Consider the following 20581-nt stretch of genomic DNA (forward strand, 5'->3'; position numbering starts at 1 on the left):
CTTCCCAGTGTTTTTATTACTTTTGAATTGCCAAATTTACTCGCTTATATTGTCTGAAAATATATCCTTGTTATTTATTCTACAACATACTTTGACTATTTATTACTTTTGTGATATTTAAGGTTTTGGCAGAAAACTTCCTTTCAAACCCTGGCTCCATCCTTTACCGGCTAGATGACCCTGGGCAAACTGTGTGACTTCTCTATGAACTTCTCTAGGTTCTCAGCTATAAATTAGGGATGTGATATTGGGATTATTTAAATAAATATATGTTAAGTGTCTGGCATATGGAAGCAGTTTAATGAATAGTAGCTGAAAGGAACAGTGCCTTGAAACTGATAATATTTTTTATGGGCTGGAAAAAAGCTGATAATGTTTTTTATAGACTGGATAATGTTTTTTTTCATTAGCATTCTAGTATACTTTAGAACACTATGTTTAGAACGATTATGTAGATTTATGTTTCCTACATAATCTTATATAATTGAGATTTTTGCATTATATATCTATTGAATATACATTTGTATCTTTGAGTTGATAAAGATCAAAGAGCATAGGCTTTGGAATTCAGCTGCTTGGGTTCTAACTCCTATTCTGCCACTTACTAACCACGAACCTTGGAACATTGTTCTTTCTGTGCCTCAGATTTCTCATGTATGAAATGAAGACTAAAATAGTACCTATCTCATAGGGTTGTTTGCAAGACTGAAATAAATCAATACATGTGAAACTCTTACTACAATGCCTGGCAAAGAGTAATAACTCAAAAAACTTACTTGTTGCTAACTATTATTATCTCATAAGGGAAGTACCATAAAGCCAGAAAACTTGAATTGATTCTACCTTAATTAAAAAAAATCTTTCTCTAGCTGAATGTGAGAATGATAGAGGGAGGAGGGCTGGGGGCACAAATAAAATCAGAAAGTAAGATAGACAATAAAGACTGAGATGGTATAATCTAGGAATGCCTAGAGTATATAATGATAGTGCCTAAATGCACAAATTTAAAAATGTTTTTGCTTGAGGGAGAATGAAGGAATGTCAATACTGCAGGGTGATGAAAATAGATGGTAATTAATATTTTAAAATTTTAACTTATGTGTGAGACTAAAGCAAAAAATGTTTATTTGGTACAAAATTTGTATTTTGACTAGTGCAGTTCCTAATGTAACTTATGTGGACAGTTTGCTTGAACACCATAAGTACATGGAACCTTGAGTAGGGCATAAGATTTTGTAGGTTTGTCCAGAGTGATGCCCTAGTAAATCCCAGAGTGATTTGAACAGTGAGTTAAAAAGTACTTGCAAAGTCCCCTTGGAGGAATGTTGAGAAAGGGGGAAAATTCACCTTCCCCAAGTGGAGAATTCTTGATATTCTCACAAGCAGTGGGGACAACCAAAGCAGTGTACTGAGCCCCCAATCTTGAAGTTTGTTCATATGAAACTTAACCCCGCAAAGGATAGGTCAAGCCTACTTAAAGTTAGGCCCTTAGAGTCACCCCCAAGAGAACCTCTTTTGTTACTCAGAGGTGGCCTCTCTCTCCAGCCAACACAACAAGCAAACTCACTGCCCTTCCCCTCTCTCTGTGGGACATGAAACCCTGGGGTGTGGACCTTCCTGGCAATGTGGGATAGAAATCCTATAATGAGCTGGGACTCGGCATCAAGGGATTGAGAAAACCTTCTTGACCAAAAGGGGGAAGAGCGAAATGAGACAAAATAAAGTGTCAATGGCTGAGAGATTCCAAACAGAGTCAAGAGGTTATCCTGGAGGTTATTATCAAGCATTAAATAGATATCACCTTGCTAGTTAAGATGTAATGGAGAGGCTGGAGGGAACTGCCTAAAATGGCTACTGTGTTCCAGTAGCCATGTTTCTTGAAGATGATTGTATAATGATAATAGCTTTCACAATATGACAGTGTAATTGTGAAAACCTTGTGTCTGATGCTCCTTTTATTTACCTTATCAACAGATGAGTAAAACATATGGAATAAAAATAAGTAATAGGGGGAACAAATGTTAAAATAAATTTGGTAGATTGAAATGCTAGTGATCAATGAAAGGGGGGGTAAGGGGTATGGTATATATGAACTTTTTTCTGTTGTCTTTTTATTTCTTTTTCTGAATTGATATGAATATTCTAAGAAATGATCATAGTGATGAATATGCAACTGTGATGATATTGTAAATTGCTGATTATATATGTAGAACGGAATGATCATATGCTAAGAATGTTTGTGTTTGTTATATATTTTTAAAAAATTAATTAAAAAAAGATCTTTCTCTTTTATCCACTACCTTTCTTCCCAGTTTCCTTTGGTGTTCTATAACACCTTGAAGTGTATGTAGGATTATCTTGCAATCAAAATTCTGCTTTTTATTCATTACTTCCATTAAATTGTGTTATTCTTGCAGTAAGATATTTAGGTTTCTGTGGATCAAGAGAATCTTGACTTGTCACCTGCTTCTTATAGATCTTGCCTTAGTTTGTTTGTTAACTGCCCTTTTAAAGGCAACCTTATTCTGAAGTGACCTACATTTGCTCTACTGAGCTTTTTTTTTTCAATTTTTTTTTTAAACAAGTCTTCATTGCTATACTGAGCATTTTTAAAAAAAGGTAGTTGGGTCCCCATGTATCCTTGTGTTCCAACTAAAGTGCTAAATAAGCAGTTATTTACTTAGTACTTAAATGATTTGCATAAACAGTATTGCATGGTGATTTTTAGTTTCTTAGATTCCTCTTCCTCCATCTATTTTTCAGTGACTTATAACACAGTGGTAGCCATCAAACAGTGTACTTCCATGATATGTACTTTTTTTTCACATATATGGCAAATTTATTTTTAACAAAATTAAAATGCAACTCAGTGGAGAAAGGATAATCCTCAACAAATTGTACTGTAACTATTAGAGCTCCATATTTAGGAATGAATTTAGATCTACATCTCAAACTGCTATAAAAAGCACATTAGGGCGGGCCACAGTGGCTCAGCAGGCAGGAATGCTTGCCTGCGATGCCGGAGGACCCAGGTTCAATTCCCAGTGCCTGCCCATGTTAAAAAAAAAAAAAAAAAAAAAAAAAAGCACATCAGTTGGGATCATAAGCCTAAATATAAAGCCTAAAAAGCTTACATTTCTAGAAGAAAATATAGGAGAAGCCTTTGTGGCCTTTGTTAGGCAATTCTAACACACTTTAGGACATCACTGTCTTTAATTGAATGATTTCTTAGGGCTTCATAGCTGTTGTTTCCTGTAGTTTGCCTATTTTTTCTTTGTTTCTGTCTTGAGGTACATCAGGTCTTGTTACTCTGTTTTGGGTGGCAGTAGAAGTTTTGGTTTCATAAATTACTGATACGTAAATTTTAAAGCTAGCTTTAGACTTTCCTTGTTTTGAATATTTATTTATTTTTTTTTAACTTTTTTAATTGTATAGCATAACATATATACAAAAAAAGAAATAAAAAAGCAATACTTTTCAAAGCACTCTTCAACAGGTGGTTACAGGACAGATTCCAGAGTTTGTCATGGGCTTTCATACAGTCCTCTCATATTTTTCCTTCTAGCTGCTCCAGAATATAGGAGGCTAGAGGGATTACATACATTTTTTTGTCATCACAATCAACTTTTTTCCTTCCTTTTTTTTTTGTGAACAATAACATATATACAAAAAAGCTATAAAATTCAAAGCACAACATCACAATTAGTTGTATTTCTTCTTTTGTTCCCTGTGCTTTGTGTAAAGTTTAGAAAGCTACCTCCTATTACTAGGTCTTAAAGATGCTTCCCTACATTTTCTTCTAAAAGCTTTATGGTGCTAGTTCTTATATTTAAGTGTTTAATCCACTTTGAGCTAATTTTTCCATAGGGTGTAAGATAGGGGCCCTCTTTCATTCACTTGACTATTATTATCCAGTTCTTCCGTGCCCAATTATTGAAAAGTCTATTTTGTCCCAGTGAGAGGATTTGGGGACCTTGTCAAAAATCAGTTGACCATAGATTTGGTGGTCTATTTCTGCACTCTCAATTCGATTCCATTGGTCAGTGCTTCTATCTTTGTGCCAGTAGTATGCTGTTTTGACCACTGTGGCTTTATAAGAGGTTTTAAAGTCAGGAAGTGTTAATGCTCCCACTTCGTTCTTCTTTTTTAGGATGCTTTTAGCTATTTGGGGTCTCTTTCCCTTCCCGATGAATTTGGTAGTGAATTTTTCTAAATCTTCAAAGTAGGTTTTTGAAATTTTTATTGGAACTGTGTTGAATGTGTAGATCACTTTTGGGGAGAATTGACATGTTAACTGTATTTAGCCTTCCTATCCATGAGCAGGGAATGTCTTTCCATCTATTTAGATCTCCTTTGATTTCTTTTATCAATTTATGTAATTTTCTGTATTCAAGTGCTATATGTCCCTAGTTAAGTTCGTTCCTAAGTATTTGAATCCTTTAGGTGCTATTTTGAATGGAATTTTTTCTTTAACTGACTCCTCAACTAACTGATTATTTGTATATAGAAATGTTACTGATTTTTGCACATTAATTTTATATCCTCCACCTTGCTGAATTTATTAGCTCAAGTAACTTTTCTGTAGATTTCTCAGGATCTTCCAAGTATAATATCATATCATATGCAAATAATGAGAATTTTACTTCTTCCTTTCCAATTTGGATGCCTGTTTTTCTTTGTCCTGCTTGATTGCTCTAGCCAGGACTTCTAGCACAATGTTGAATAATAATGATAAGAGTGTCATCCTTGTCTTGTACCTAATCTTAGGGGGAAGACTTTTAGTCTCTCTCTCCATTGAGTACGATGCTGGCTATTGGTTTTTTATATATTACCATTATCATATTGAGGTAGTTACCTTTGATTCCTGTCTTTTGGAGTGTTTTAATCAGAAAAAGATGCTGAATTTTGTCAAATGCTTTTTCAGCATCAGTTGAGATGATCATGTGATTTTTCCCTTTTGATTTGTGAATGTGCTGTATTACATTAATTGATTTTCTTGTGGTGAACCATCCTTGAATTCCTGGTATAAATCCCACTTGGTCATGGTGTATAATTCTTTTAATGTGCTGTTGGATTTGATTTGTTAATGTTTTATTGAGAATTTTTCCATCTATGTTCATTGGGGAGATTGGCCTGTAGTTTTTTTCTTTATAGCATCTTTACCTGGTTTTGGTATTAAAATGATGTTAGCTTCATAAAATGAGTTAGGTAGAGTTCCATTTTCCTCAATTTTTTGGAGAAGTTTGAGCAGGATTGGTGCTAGTTCTTTCTGGAATGTTTGATAAAATTCCCCTGTCAATCTATCTGTCCCTGGGCTTTTCTTTGTAGGAAGATTTTTGATGACTGATTGAATCTCTTTACTTGTGATTGGTTTGTTGAGATCTTCTGTTTCTTCTTGAGACAGTGTAGCTTATTTGTGTGTCTCCATAAATCTGTCCATTTCATGTAAGTTGTCTAGTTTGTTAGCATATAGTTGTTCATAGTATCCTCTTATGATTTCTTTTATTTCTTGAGAGTCTGTGGTAATGCACCCCTTCTCATTCTTTGTTTATTTGCATCCTTTCTTTTTTTCTTTGTCAGTCTTGTTAGTGGCCCATCAATTTTATTGATTTTTCTCAACCAACTTTTGGTTTTTACTGATTCTTTCTATTGTCCTTTAGTTCTCCCATTCATTTATCTCTACTTTAATCTTTGTTATTTCTCTTCTCCTATTTGCTTTGGGCTTGGTTTGCTATTCTTTCTCAAGTTCCTCCAGGTGTGCTGTTAAGTCCTCGATTTTGCTCTCTTCTTCTTTTTTAATACGGACATTTAGGGCAATAAATTTCCCTCTCAGCCCAGCCTTTGCCACATCACATAAGTTCTGTTAAGTTATATTCTCATTTTCATTCATCTCCTGATAAGTACTGATTTCTCTTGCAATTTTTTTCTTTGACCCACTGGTTGTTTAAGAGTGTGTTATTTAATCTCCATTTACTTGTGAATGTTCTTGTTCTTTGGTGTTTTTTGAGATCCAGCTTCATTATTGTGATAAGACAAGGTGCTTTGAATAATTTCAATATTTTAAAATTTATGAAGACCTGTTTTGTGCCCCAGCACATGATCTATCCTGGAGAATGTTCCATGAGCACTAGAGAAGAATGTATAACCTTGTGCTTTGGGCTGCAATGCCCTATATGTGTGTTAGGTGTACTTCATTTATCAAGTTATTTAATTTCTCTGTTCCCTTTTTGAACTTCTGTCTGGTTGTTCTGTCTGTAGAGGAGAGGGGTGTATTGAAGTCTCCTGCTGTTATTGTTGAAACATCTATCACCCCCTTCAGTTTTGCCGATGTCTGTCTCATGTACTTTGGAGCTCCTTGATTGGGAGCATAAACATTTATGATTGTTGCATCTTCTTGGTGTCTCTTTGTCTCTTATGATGACTTAAATGTAAAATCTATTTTGTGCAATATTAGAATAGCTACTCCTGCTTTCTTTCGGTTACAACTTGCGTGGAAGATCTTTTTCCATCTTTTCATTTTCAATCTTATTTGTATCCTTGTGTCTATAATGAATCTCTTGTAAACAGCACATAGCTGGGTTGTGTTTCTTAATCCATTTTGCCAATCTGTATCTTTTAATTGGTAAGTTTAATCCATTAACATTCAGAATTATTACTGAAAAGGTGTTTCTTGATTCCACCACTTATCTTTTGTATTTTGTTTGTCAGATCTATGTATTCTTTTCTCTTTCTTTTCTGTTCTTTAAATTACCCGTAGTGGTACTCTTCAATTCTGTGCCCTCCTCCAGACCTCCCTCTCCTGTCTTTTTTTTTCAGCCAACAGAACTCCTTTTAGTATTTCTTGTAGGGCTGGTCTCTTCTGGACAGATTCTTTCAGGACTTCTTTGTCTGTGAAAACTTTAATCTCTCCCTCAATTTTGAAAGAGAATTTGCCTGGGTTCAGAATTCTTGGCTGGAGGTCTTTCTCTTTCAGGATCTTGAATATATCATGCCTTCTTGCCTCCAGTGAGACCAAATAAAATAAAAAAAAAATAAAATTTTATTGATTTGCTCAACCAACTTTTGGTTGAAAAACCAAACTAGCACACTACAGTGTGCTAGTTGAGTAGTCTGAAGTCAGTCTTATTTGATTTCCCTTGTATGTAATAGACTGTTTTTCTGTTGCCACTTTCAGGATTTTCTACTTCTCTTCAACATTTGACAGATCGATTAGTATGTGCCTTGGTGAAGGCCTATTTGGATTTATTCTGTTTGGAGTTCTTTGGGCTTCTTTGACTTGTATATTTATGTTCTTTATGAGGGTTGGGAAGTTTTCCCCCATTGTATCTTCAATTACTTTTCCTAGCCCTTTACTCCTCTCTTCTCCTTCTGGGACACAGTGATTCTTACATTTGTGTGCTTTGTTTTGTCCTATCATTTCCCTGAGTTCCCATTCAATATTTTCCACCTTTTTTGCCATTTGCTGTTTTGAGTCTTCAAAGTCAATTATCCTGTTCTCTATATCACTTATTCTTTCTTCTGTCTCTTCAAATCTGGTGTTGTGTGCCTCTAGTATGTTTTTTATTTGGTCAAAACAGTCTTTAATCTCTGTGATTTCTGCTATTTTTCTATTTATTCTTTCAAATTCCTCTTTGTGCTCTTCTGCTGTCTTCTTGGTCTCCTTTATGTCATTTGCTAACCCACTTATTTTATTAAGTAGAGTTGTGTGAGCATCTTTGATTAGTTGTTCCAACATCTGTGTCTCCTCTGTGTTTTAATTTGATCTTTTAGGCAGACTATATCTGTCTGCAATGTTCTGTGGTTAGTGGTCTTCTGCTGTGTTCGTGGCATGTAAATATCTTGATTGATATACTTTGGGAGTTGATTTCTTTCAGTAGTATAAGGCCTTGTGTTTGCTGGAGCAGGGCACGGGTTGGACCACTCAGTATGGTGATTTGTCTCAGGGCAGGTATGGATGCAGTTAGGTGATGTTATGCTGATGCTTGTGAACGTGGGTGCCAAGCAACCAGGGAGGATGTAGCTGTGCAGGCGCACCAGTCTTTGGGGCGTGACTCTGATGTGCACTGGTCTAAGGCATGGGGCCCTTTGTGGACATGCGTAGAGCTGTGGCAGCAGGTTGATGTTATGCTTTTGTGGATTGGGGGCAGCTGTGACCTGGCTGTACAGGTCGGCACTTTCTCAGAGGTGGGAAGTGAGGCTGAGGGCTCTGCACAGTTTTAGGACTGCTGTAAAGTGCGGTTCCCAGAGCTGAATGGCATGATTGGGTGCCTGTGCGTGTATGTGGGCCTGGAAATGCCATAAAGGAATGTGCTGAACTCAGGGAGGGTGGGGTGACTGTGCGATACTGTGGGCGGGGGGGGGGGGGCAGGGGTAGCTTAGGTATGGAGGTTAGTGCCAGCAACTATTATGTGCTGGTAACAGCCTGCAGGGAACAGGGAGGAGGATGTAGTGCTCAGGAGGTATGTAGGAGAGGTGGATTGGAGAGGTGGGGTGGGGGTGTTGGGCAGGTTTGTGCACGGGGAGCTGGTGGGGTGAGGTCGCCTGGAGCTGGGGGAATGTGAGAGGGTGATCAGTTCAGGTGAGTGGGGTGTGGAGTAAGTGCCAGTCATGGGGCTGTGCTGGTGAGAGTAGCATGTCCATGCACTGTGGCCTGGCTTACTTCCTAGTCCTGTGCTCCAGGCTGTGCACTCCCATGGACTCTGCACCTCAGGGCCAGGCTCCAGCCTTCTGCCTCTCAGTTCCTCAGCCTCTGCAACCAGGGCTGCCACATGTGGTGCAGAAGGCTCTCCCAGGTCAGCCGCACTCCCAAATCGCTGCCTCAGTTGCCTGCCCTCCTGCCCCCTCTCCAGCCTTTCTGTGGAGCAGGGTTAATCTGGAGCCACTCTAGTTGGACATCTTCCCCAGGTTTGAATATTTATTTATTGTTAAGATTTATGGTAATAGAATGACAGATTTCAATTTACTATACCTTAAAATTACATATGCATGTGAAAAGTATGACTTCAGAATGATTTGCATAAGATTTTCTCTTTTATACCCATCATATATACAAATTTGATATCATTTTTGCTCTAGGGTAAAAAATACATTTCTGTACACATTCATTTATTTTAGAGCTGTTTAAAAGCTATTTATAATGATACCTGTAGTATCAAGGACTGGGAGAAAGTGAAATGTCATGAATACCCCGAGGAGTTCTGCAGCTGTGCGTTGGAGTTTCTGTAGCTGTTTCTGTTTTGGGCTTAGTGCTCCTAGTGTGTTGTAGCCTATGGTTGAATCTCCTTTATAGATGTTATTTGTTTTCTTGGAATAATTAATAGTTTCCTCATTTTTTCTTAATTTTTGAAAAACATTACCAGTTATCAATATATCCCTAAATCTTCTAAGAGATCTTTAATGTACCTCTTGAAGCAGTCACACATACTCTTCTAGTTCCACAGTTTTTTTCTGGACTTCCAACTCCGCTATTGTACACACTATACACACATGTATTCATATATGCATATATGTATGTATATAATATATATGTGTGTGTATAATAAAGGATTAGTTACTGGTAGTTTACCTTACACAGGTGGGAGTTAGTTAAATAGACTTTGTAATTCTGTTGTTTTCACATCTGTTGCTGGATCTTGAAGTCCACAGGGCAGGCAGTAGAGAAGTGAAGATGAATATAAAGTGGTAGAGAGTAAAGACAAGCTGGAACCCAGGAGCGCAAACTAGAACCTATGAAGATGGACTGGAATCCATGTCAGTTCTAGTGATATGATGTGATATAAATGTCCTGAGAAGCTGATACCCTGTGTCATGGAACTAATAATACACACAAAGTGTCAAGAGAAGGTGGAGTAATTGTAGGCCTAGCTTCTGTCCCTTGACAACGAGGTGAGCCATTAGTGATGATGTTTGTGCCCTGAAAAGCACCTTCCTTGATTTGCATGTAAAAAGCAAAATGACTGCTACTTCACTTCTTTCATTCCAAGTCTGGAATGAAAGTCTCCTTTTGTGGCCCACCCTAATCCAAAACATGCAGGGAAGTGAGTTCTAGGAAATGTAGTTCAGACTAACCAAGATGACACATTACAGCTTCATTTTAGCCAGTGAGTCTCCTGTGAAGTTTGACCAGATCCTTCATCAGACCTGCCAGCTTCACAGCCTGCCCTATGGATTTGAGACCCTTCCATTCCTATGGTTGCGTGAGACACCTTTACAAATCTCATATTTACAGATCTCTCCTATTGATTCTGTTTCTCTAGAGAACACTGACTAACACATCTTGGTACCAGCAGTGGTTCTTGAGAAACAGAACCTTAAAAATGGATTTTTACAATTGGCTTCTGACTCTGACTAGACTCGGAGACACCAGTGACTCTGTTTCCAATAATCAAGGGACACTGACAGTCCATGGGGTAAGTTGGCAAAAGTGATACTCAAAATATCACCATTAGATGGAAACAGCCAAAATGTCCATCAACAGAAGAGTGGCTAAACAAACTGTGGTATATATATACGATGGAATATTATGCAGCTTTAAGACAGGATAAACTTATGAAGCATGTAATAACATGGATGGACCTAGAGAACATTATGCTGAGTGAGTCTAGCAAAAACTAAAGGACAAATACTGTATGGTCCCACTGATGTGAACCGAAATTCGAGAATAAACTTGGAATATGTAAAAAAAAAATATCACCATTAGATACAGCTAATTGTTACTTATATGAGACAAGGCTCTGGGTGAGAATGTTTTTGACACATTTAAAGGGTTTTGTGGAATTAATAAGTATAATGATATTGGCTGGTTGTTGTTAGATACACTGGATACAGTGATGAGAGACAGGGATAAGCCGAAGGCTTCAAATTTGCACCTTAAGCGCTGTGTGAGTGATGTAAAAGTTTCCACGTGTTCCCTGAAAGAAAATCTTATTTCCTGTGGTCGCAGACTTGAGCTCTCTGAAAACCAGACACAAAACCTCATTGTGGAAGTAGCAGATTTAAAATCTCAACCTTGCAGGGTGTCTGCTGTGAGAATAAGTGCTTTGATTGGAAAAGAATGGGATCCTAAAACATGGGAAGTTGATGTATGGCTTGATAATGATGGCAATGGGGAGGTGTGATTCCTGGAATCTGCTGAGCATTTGCTAGAAAGATCTGTAATGGACTGCCCTGAGGGAAGAGGTTGCCAACCTCCAGCCTGCCTTGAGAAAACAACTTCCCAGCCTCCAGTCTCCCTCAAAGAATCTGCCACCCAACTCTGCCTAACGAAACTAAGCCTTCAGTGCTTACAAACCTTCAGTTCTTGCTAACCTAGTAATCACCTCTTCTGGGGAAACATTCCTCTGTCTGGAGCACCTAATCCTGTTTCACCAGATGAAGCTGCAGTGGAATGCCCTGAGACCAGATCTGTGACTTCCTGTGGAGTTCCTCACAGCCTGACTGAGGAAGAGAAAACTCAGTCCTAGCATACAGATGGTTCTGCAGGATATCCAGAGACCACCAGAAGTTGACAGCTATAGCATTACAACCCCATTCTAGTATATCCTTAAAGGATAGTGGTGAGAAAATCCTCCCAGTGGGCAAAATTTGGACAATGCAACTGGTTGTACATTTTGCATAGAAGGAGAACTGGTCAGAGGTGTGTTTGAATACAAGCTCATGGACTGTTGCTAACAGTTTGACTGAATGGCAATGACCTGGAAAGAACATGTTTGGAAAATTGGTAACAAAGATGTCTGGGGAAGAGGTGTGTAGATAGACCTTTCTAAGTGGGCAAAGAACATGAAGATATTTGTGTCTCATGTGAATGCTCACCAGAGGGTAACTTCAACAGAGGAAGGTTTTAATAATCAAGTGGATAAGATAACCCCCATCCTCTGGATACAAGTCATCCTCTTTCCTCAGCCACTCCTGCCATTGTCCAATGAGTTCATTAACAAAGTGGGCATGATGTTAGGGATGGAGGTTATGCATGGGCTCAGCAACATGGACTTCTACTTACCAAGGCCAACCTGGCTATGACCATTTATTGTCCTATCTGCCAGCATCATAGATCCATACTCAGTCCCTGATATGGCAACATTTCCCAAGGTGATCAGCCTGCTACCTGGTGACAGGTTGAATACATTGGACCACTTGTATCATAGAAGGAGCAGTGATTTGTTCTAACTGGAATAAGCACATATTCAGATATGGGTTTGCATTCCCTGCATGCAGGGCTTCCACAAATGCTACAATACATGCATTTACAGAATGCCTTATCCACTATGGTGGTATTTCACACAGCATTGTTTCCTATCAAGGAATCCACTTCACAGTAAATGAAGAGTGGGAATGGGCACATGCTCGTGGAACTCTCCATTCTTAACATGTTCCCCATAATCCAGAGACACCTGAGTTAATAGAAGTGTAGAATGGCCTTTTGAAGACCCAATTGTGATGCCAGCTAGGTGGCAATACCTTGCAGGACTAGGTCAGTGTTCTCCAAGTGACTGTGTATGCTCTGAATCGGTGTCCACTCTATGGTGCTGTTTCTCCCATAGCTAGGATTCATAGGTCCAGGTATCAAGGAGTGGAAATGAGAGTGGCAGCATTCATTATGACCCCTGGTGATCCACTAGAAAAATTTTTGCTTCCTGTCCCTGAAACCCTAAGCATGGCTGGCCTACAAGTATTCATTCCAAAAGGAGGAGTGCTCCTACCAGGAGATACGATTCCATTGAACTGGAAGTTAAAATTGCCACCTGGCCACTTTGGGCTTCTCATGACACTGAATCAGCAGGCACAAAAGGGGATCAGTGTTCTCTCAGAGTTGATTGATCTTGACTATCAAGGAGAAATAGGACTACAACTACATAATGGAGGTAAAGAAGAGTTTTTCTGGAATACAGGAGATTTCTTAGGGCATCTTTTAGTATTACCATGCCATGTGATTAAAGTCAATGGAAAACTGCAACACCAATCCAGACTGGACTACTGATGGCCTGAACTTCAGAAATGAAGGTGTGGGTCATCCCACCTGGCAAAGAAACACAGCCATCTGAAGTGCTCCTGAAGGTGAAGGGAACATGGAATGGTAATAGAAGAAGGTAGCAATAAATGTGAACTATGCACATAACCAGGTACAGAAATGAGGACTGTGATTGTTTGAATATTTTGTTCCTGTTTTGTTATGAGTATGTTTGTATTTGTACATAAGGAAATAGCTTGATTTCCTCTTGTATGACATAGTTGTATTGTTGATGTTTTAGTATATAGTATTTAAGTCAGAGGATGTGAACTTTAGGAGTGAATGTTACATAAGACTTGCACCCTATTCTGGCTAGTGTGTTTCTGGTTGTGTGCAGGAAGGGTGAGTATTGTTAGGTGAAACCTACACCTGTTATTGTGTTCTATTTGGAATTTAAACGTGTTTCCAGGTGATGTGTATAGATGCCAAGTTGATAGGGTGTCGATTGTGATGATCAGGTTCTGATGTCAGCTTGGCTAAGTGATTATGCCCAGTTGTCTGGTCAGGTTAGCACTGGCCTGACTGTTGCTGCAAGGATGTTTTATGGCTAGTTGATAAACTGGAATGATGGTGTATTAAATCATCAGTCAGTTAATTGCATCTGTGGCTAATTACATCTGTGATCAAATAAAAGATGTGTCTTTGAGAATGAGATAATCCAGTGAGTTGAAGGCTTTTAATGAAGAAGAGAGACTCTTTCACTGTTTCTTCAGCCAGTGAACCTCTCCTGTGAAGTTCATCCAGACCTTTCATCAGAGCCGCTAGCTTCACAGCCTGCCCTGTGGATTTTGGACTCTTCCATTCTCACGTTTCCATGAGACACCTTTTAAATCTCATATTTACAGATCCCTCCTGTTGGTTCTGTTTCTCCAGAGAACCCTGACTAACACAAGTTATATATCCATATAATGGAATATTGTTCAGTCATTATAAAGAATGAAGTACTGTTTCAGGGTTCAAGATAGCTGAACCTTGGACATTTTAAGCTAAGTAAAAGAGATAGATTAAAAATGCCCAGTGTTGTATGAATCTATTTATGTGAAATGCGTATAATTTGGAAGGGAGTATATTAGCCATTTTGCCTGGGAAAGTTTTGGGGGCAATAGGGAGTAGATAACTGGTCATCGTGTTTTTGGGTAACCATGATAAAAATGTGCTGGAATTAACAGTCATGATTGAATAAGGTTGTTAATATAAATATATGGTGCTGTATGTTTTAAAAAGTTGATTTTAAGGACAAGAATACATTAACTGCAGATATATATGTAGAAAAATATATAGTTAGAAATAGTTATATTTGGAATTGTAGATATGGCTATATCCTCTAATATCTTTTTGTCTTGTGACCCTGCTAAATTTACTGTAATTCTAAGTAGCGCATTGCATATTCCATAGGCATCCTATAAACACAACTATGTTATCTCTTAATAAAGTCATTTTATTCTTTCTTTAAAAAAACAAGCAAACAAACAGATAACACATTCCAGAGCCTCCACGTGTAGCCATTAGAATGCTCCTCTCAGATATCTGCAGGGATATCTGCTCAGCTGCTCTCTGAGATCCATCATCACATTTGTGTTGAGGCCATGCTGCCCACGTCTGCGCCCAGCCAAGAACTGAGCACGGCAGGGATAGTAAAGCACTCATTCCTGGGATACGCTGACAAGTGTCTCTGGCTCTAGGACTCCTTGACAACCTTGCCAAACTTTCCATAGAACTGCACTGCAGTCTAATATTCTTCCTTTTCCTCCTTCCCCTGGTGTCAGACTTGCATTGCTCTCAGATAAATCTTCCAGCCTCTCCTGGCTCCCTCTCTATTTTCTCTTACAGTTTTTCTCCTAATAAATTTCTTATATGTATAATCCTTTCTTGGTTTCTGCTTTTCAGAAGATCTAGACAACACAGCTATCTTATTAGGATATCACTTCTGTATCATCCTGGGAGTTCTCTTCATCCTTCTCTTTTGGTAGATCGCTTTCTTTCTGAATTTCAGATCTTCATCTTCTTGCTTTGCTTCCTTCTTTGGTGTAATGCATCCTCTACATGGGAGGTAAAATTGTTGAAACATTGCATGACTGAAAACTTTAATCTCACCCTTGAGGGATGATTTGGCTGGGTATGGAATTCTAATTTGGAAATAATTTTCCCTCAGAATTTTAAAAACATTCTCCATTGCCTCATGGTTTTCAGTGTGAATATTGAGAAATACTATGGCACTTTTTAATTCTGATGCTTTGCATGTGACCTATTTTTCTCTGTAGAAGCTTTTATAATATCCTTATCCTTGATGTACTGAAATGTTATGATGATATGCCTATGTACGTGCGTTTCCTTCATTGTTTGGGTCCTCAGGGGTTCCTTAGTATGGAGACACCTGTTCTTTAGTTCTGGGAGGTGCTTTGTGTTTTTTGATATTTTTCCCTTTCTGTTTTCTTTGCTCTCTCTTTCTGAATTTGAATTTGTTGGGTATTATACCTCCTGGATTGAGCCACTAACTTTCTTATTTTCTGTCTCTTGTGTTTTTTGTCTTCTGAGCAATTCCATCCAAACTGTTAATTTATATATATAAATTTCTAAGACCTCAATTTTTGTTCTTAGGTATTTTTAAATTTTTATTAATAAAACCAGTCAACATACAACACGAATATACTTAACGTATGAATATTTCATACTTAGTGTGCAATCAGTGGCTCACAATATCATCACATAGTTGTATATTCATCACCATGATCATTTCCCAACATTTACATCACTCCAGAAAAAGAAATAAAAAGAAAAAAGAAAAAACTCATACATACATACCCCTTACCCCTTCCTCTCATCAACACTAGTATTTCTCTCTACCCAATTTATTTTAAATTTGTTCCACCTATTATTTATTTATTTTTAATCCATATGTTTTACTCATCTGTCCATACCATAGGTAAAAGGAGCATCAGAACAAGGTTTTCACAACCACACAGTCACATTTCAAAAGCTATATCTTTATACAATCATCTTAAAGAAACGTGGCTACTGGAACACAGCTCCATTTTCAGGCACTTCCCTCTAGCCTCTCTAATACACCTTCAACTAAAACGGGGTTATATATAATGCATAAGAATAACGTTTAGGATAATGTCTCAACTCTGTTTGAAATCTTTCAGCCACATTTTTATTTTTATTTTTATTTTTTTATTAATAAAAAAAATTAACAAACAAAACGTTTAGAAATCATTCCATTCTACATATATAATCAGTAATTCCAATTACTTTATTTTGTCTAATTTTCCTAGGTATTTTTAAAAAATAGTATTCTTTTTCATTTCATGGATTCAGTATATGTCACTGAGGATAGTAATAATATTTTACTTTTTATGTTTCTTGTGCTTCTTTCACTGCCTCTTTCCTTTTTTTTTTTGCTTACTTGTTTCAGTTGTGTCTTTAAGAGACACAATTTATATATTTTTCTCAGTTATCTGGAGATCCTTAGCTATGTTATCATATTTAAGAGTGAAGCCAAATAAGCAGTTTGGAAGTAGTATCTGCACTCAGTGGAGTTTATTGTTTAGTTGACCTCATCGTTGTGTGTTCAGATTTAAACCATCACCTCCTTCAAGTCTTCGCAAAGATATCACTGTTTCAATGAGTCCTATTTGACCACCATTTTAAAATTGCACACACCTGCCCCCTGTACTTCTGGTCTCTCTTCCTGCTCTTTTTAATTCCCATAGCATTTTTATCACCTAAGGATGATGTAACCATTTTTTAAGCTGTGCTTGTTGTTTATTTTCTGTCTTGCCGCAATAGAATGTCAGGTCCAGAGAGCAGGGATTTTTTTTTCATTGATGTGCTCCAACCAACTAGAATAGTGCCTTGCACAAAATAGATATTCAGTAAATATTTGATAAATTGAGGACACTCATACATCATTTTTATAGGACTTTTTTCATGGGCTTTTTATCTTACCTACAAAATAATAATTGATTCTCCTAGAGAACTTGGCAGGGATAGGAGAGAGCACAGAGCGGAAGCTTCAGGGTGATATGCCTAGGAGTCAGTATTTCTGTAGCTGAGTAAGATGAAGGGAGCTGAGATTTCATTAAGTATGCAGATTTTCAGTTAGTCTTTTTTTTTCTTTAATAAAGTGCTGTCATCTAGTCTTGTTTTACCTGTGTCTAGAGCCTCCTTTCTTTAACCTGTGCTGTAAAGCCCTAGTTTTTTGTGAGAGGGTAGAAGGGACAGTTACCTGACTGCTCATGCTGAAGCAGGTGAGAATCTAGGGATATCTTCCTTATACAGAATTTCATCCAGTTTTCCTATTTTCTTGATCATTTTTTAACACAACTTGTGTTGTCTACTTTCAAAACTACCTGGGGCATCCAACTTCAGAGATAGTAGGGTATAGGGTAGCTTGCTTCTTGTTAGCTCTCTTCCTGCCCCGTCTTTCTATCTGTCTGTCTGTCTCTCTCTCCCTCCCTTTCTCTCTCTCACAGACACAAACACAAACAGACACATTTCTCTATATCTCCATACTAAAGCAGAGAGGGAAGAAAGCAGAAATGTAAGTTAGTTACCACTCATCCTTCAGTTTACTCTCTATTATCAGTTTTTATCTCCTCTTCCATTCCCTTTGCTTTTGTGGAATCATACATTTTTCATATTCTTTAACTGTTATTTCACTTAAGTTTTGGGAGTCAGAAGAATCGGATATTTATTTAGTCTTCTGTTTTCTAAACTACTTTTTCAAAATAGTTAATTATATTAGTTAAAATTTTATTTGCATAAGAATAAATGATTAAATGTTTTTTCTGAATATAACATGCATTTTTAATTTCAAATAAATTGATGTTTGTTTTATTTTACTGAAATTATCATATTTTCCAGGTCCCAGTACATATTAGGTACACAGTTTGTGACCTAACAGACATGATTTACTACTGGATCACAGTTGTAATGTTATAACACTGACATTTTAATGTAGTGTTTGAAAGTTTGAGGGCAAAAATACTTTGTATGTGTCTATATACTACATACTTTTGTATTTTCTAGTGGCAAGAGAAGTTTGGAGAAAACATTACCCCAATTGGAATCTAATTAAAACTTAAGGTATGGCAAGTGGGGATTGGAAATGGAGGCAAAGAAATTGAGTATGGTTGTTCATATCAACCTTGAATATTAGGCTTCTGAGCATAAAAATGCAACCCAAACAAAATCCTGGTAAGATAGTAGATAGTTAAAGTACATACTTTAAAGAAAAGTTAGAGTTAGAGGGACGGAGGCCTTATATGAGAAACTAAAATCATTATAATTTATTTTGTATTACAAATAAAAAAATAACTCACTAAATGAAAGAGTATTCAAGACAGTTGACCCATTTAAATAATGTTCAATTAGTATCTGTTTGCCATCTCTTTATCTTTATATTATTTTCAGAGTTTATTTCTTGAGCTATTAAAATTTGTTTTACATGATTGCAGATAATATTCATTCTCAAAGATATATTAAACCACTTGATTCTCCATCCATATACTTATTGCTTCATTTGTTCTCTGACCCTGTTTTATTGCTTCCTGTGTCCCAGATTGCATGAGGGTGATAGACATGTAGGCCTTTTTATTTTAACTTAGCCAAGTTGACATATAAAGTTAACCATCACAAAGGTGAACACTTTTTTAAATATTTTCGCTTGTCATTTGATGTCCTCTTTTGTGAAGTATCTTTTTGAGTCTTCTATTGATTTGTCTTCTTTTTGATTTGTAGGGGTTCTTCATATAATCAAAATGGATGTCCTTTGTTGGATATATGCATTTATCTCCTAGTCTGTGGCTTGTCTTTTCACTCTCTTAGTGTTGTCTTTTGATGACTGAAATTTCTTAATTTTAGGACAGTAAATCAATGTTAATTGATAGGTGGTTTTTGTGTCCTCTTTAAAAAAAATTTACCTACTTCAAGTTCACAAAGTTGTTTTCTAGAAACTTTATTATTTTACCATATGACATTTAGAACTAAATCCATCTGGAACGATTTTTGTTTATGGTAAAAGAAGTGTAGGGGTCAAGATTCCTCTTGATTCCAAATGGAAATCCAAATTATCTAGCATCATTACTTGAAGGACCATCCTTTCCCTACTGCACTGGAATGTCACCTTTGACAAAAATCAGATGTCTGTAAATGTGTAGGTCTATTTTGAACTTTAATCTATCCCATTGTTCTTGTATTTTATCTTATTCTAAACTGTTTTAAGTAATACTATAACTTCATATTGCCCTTACATCCAGTGACCTTGCTGAATTCCCTTATTCTAATAGTTTGTATTTTCTAATTTGTACTCATAATTTACATATGTTTTTTTTCTTACATTCCTTGTCAATCTTCTCCTTACCTCTCTCATTCCCTCCCTTTTCCTTGCCTTACTGTAAGAAAGTTAAATGGAAGTGATGATAGAGGACAACCTAGTCTTGCTCATGATCTCATTGGGAAAGTTTTCAATATTTCCCCGTTGTGTATGATGTGTGCTGTAGGTTGATTGTTTGAAAAATTTTGTTTATCAGATTAAGGAAGTTTCATTCTGTTCCTGACTTGCTAAAAGTTTTTAAACCATCAATGGATATTGAATTTTATCAAATGCTTTTTTTTATCTAACAAGATAATTATGTGATTTTTCCTACTTTTTTCTATTAATGAGGTCAGTTACCCTGATTAAATTTTAAATATTAATTCAATTTGGCATATGTGGAATAAACCCCATTTGGCTGTAGTATACCATCCTCTTTATATATTGCTGGATTTGATTTACTAGTATTTTATTCTAGATTTTTTCATTTGTGCTTGTGAGAAAGATTGGTCTGCGATTTTTCTATATCTTTTTTTGCTAGCTTTGATAAATTTTATTTTTCAAGGAATTTGTACATTTTGTCTTCTGATATATGTAATGTTGTTAAATCAATCTGTTGGATTCTTAATTGCAGATGTTGTGTTTGCAGCTCTAGAAATCCCATATTTAAAAATGATTCCAATTCTGATATGTAATTTTTTGTGTTTTCATTTATTTTCCTTGTTTTTATCTCTGTTCTTCACCATGTTAATTATAGTAACTTTTGATTGGCTGCTAGATATTGCAGTAAAACAATGATAGCAGTTGTAGATTTGTGCTATTCCATATGATAGCCCCTAGCTGCGTGTGGTTTGGGGTCATTTGAAAGGTGGATAGTCTGAATTAAGATTTGCTGTTAAAATGTAAATGCATACCAGATTTTGAAGATTTAGTACCACATAAAAAGATTGTGAAATATCTCATTAATAATTTTTATATTGATCACATGTTGAAGCAATATTTTGGATATATTGAGTTAAAATATATTATTCAAATTAATTTCACCTGTTTCTTTTTACCTTTTTAATGTGGCTACTAGAAAATTTAAAATAACATATGTGGTTCATATTTGTGGCTCACATTCTATTTCTGTTGGAGCTACTTGAGTTCGTTTTTTCTTTCTCTAGGAGAGCCTGCTCTTTCCTCTGCTTAGGCTGATAGATTGGAAAATTTACTCCTCTTAGTCCCTGAGTTGAGTTGAGGCTGTGCTGCAGTTTGGT

The 20581-nt window shown here is 36.8% G+C and overlaps 1 protein-coding gene and 1 long non-coding RNA gene across 7 annotated transcripts in view; one reads left to right on the plus strand and one right to left on the minus strand.

The window, feature by feature from the left end:
- Positions 1–20581, plus strand: part of ANAPC10 (anaphase promoting complex subunit 10) — a 218519-nt gene that overhangs the window by 84110 nt on the left and 113828 nt on the right. Inside the window, exon 5 of one of the 6 annotated variants that reach the window (XM_077139920.1) lies at positions 20489–20579. The exons of 4 other annotated variants lie outside the window; for them this stretch is intronic. In XM_077139920.1, coding sequence (XP_076996035.1) covers positions 20489–20545 — 57 coding nt within the window. In that variant the 3' untranslated portion in view covers positions 20546–20579. Of the gene's footprint in view, positions 1–18037; positions 18095–20488; positions 20580–20581 lie in introns of all 6 variants that reach the window. One more of the 6 variants, XM_077139921.1, reaches the window with a different exon arrangement.
- Positions 1–20581, minus strand: part of LOC143666275 (uncharacterized) — a 144531-nt gene that overhangs the window by 7549 nt on the left and 116401 nt on the right. The gene's annotated exons all lie outside the window — the stretch shown is intronic.

The sequence above is a fragment of the Tamandua tetradactyla genome, chromosome 22 (assembly GCF_023851605.1).
Source record: "Tamandua tetradactyla isolate mTamTet1 chromosome 22, mTamTet1.pri, whole genome shotgun sequence".
Taxonomy (NCBI): Eukaryota; Metazoa; Chordata; class Mammalia; order Pilosa; family Myrmecophagidae; genus Tamandua; species Tamandua tetradactyla.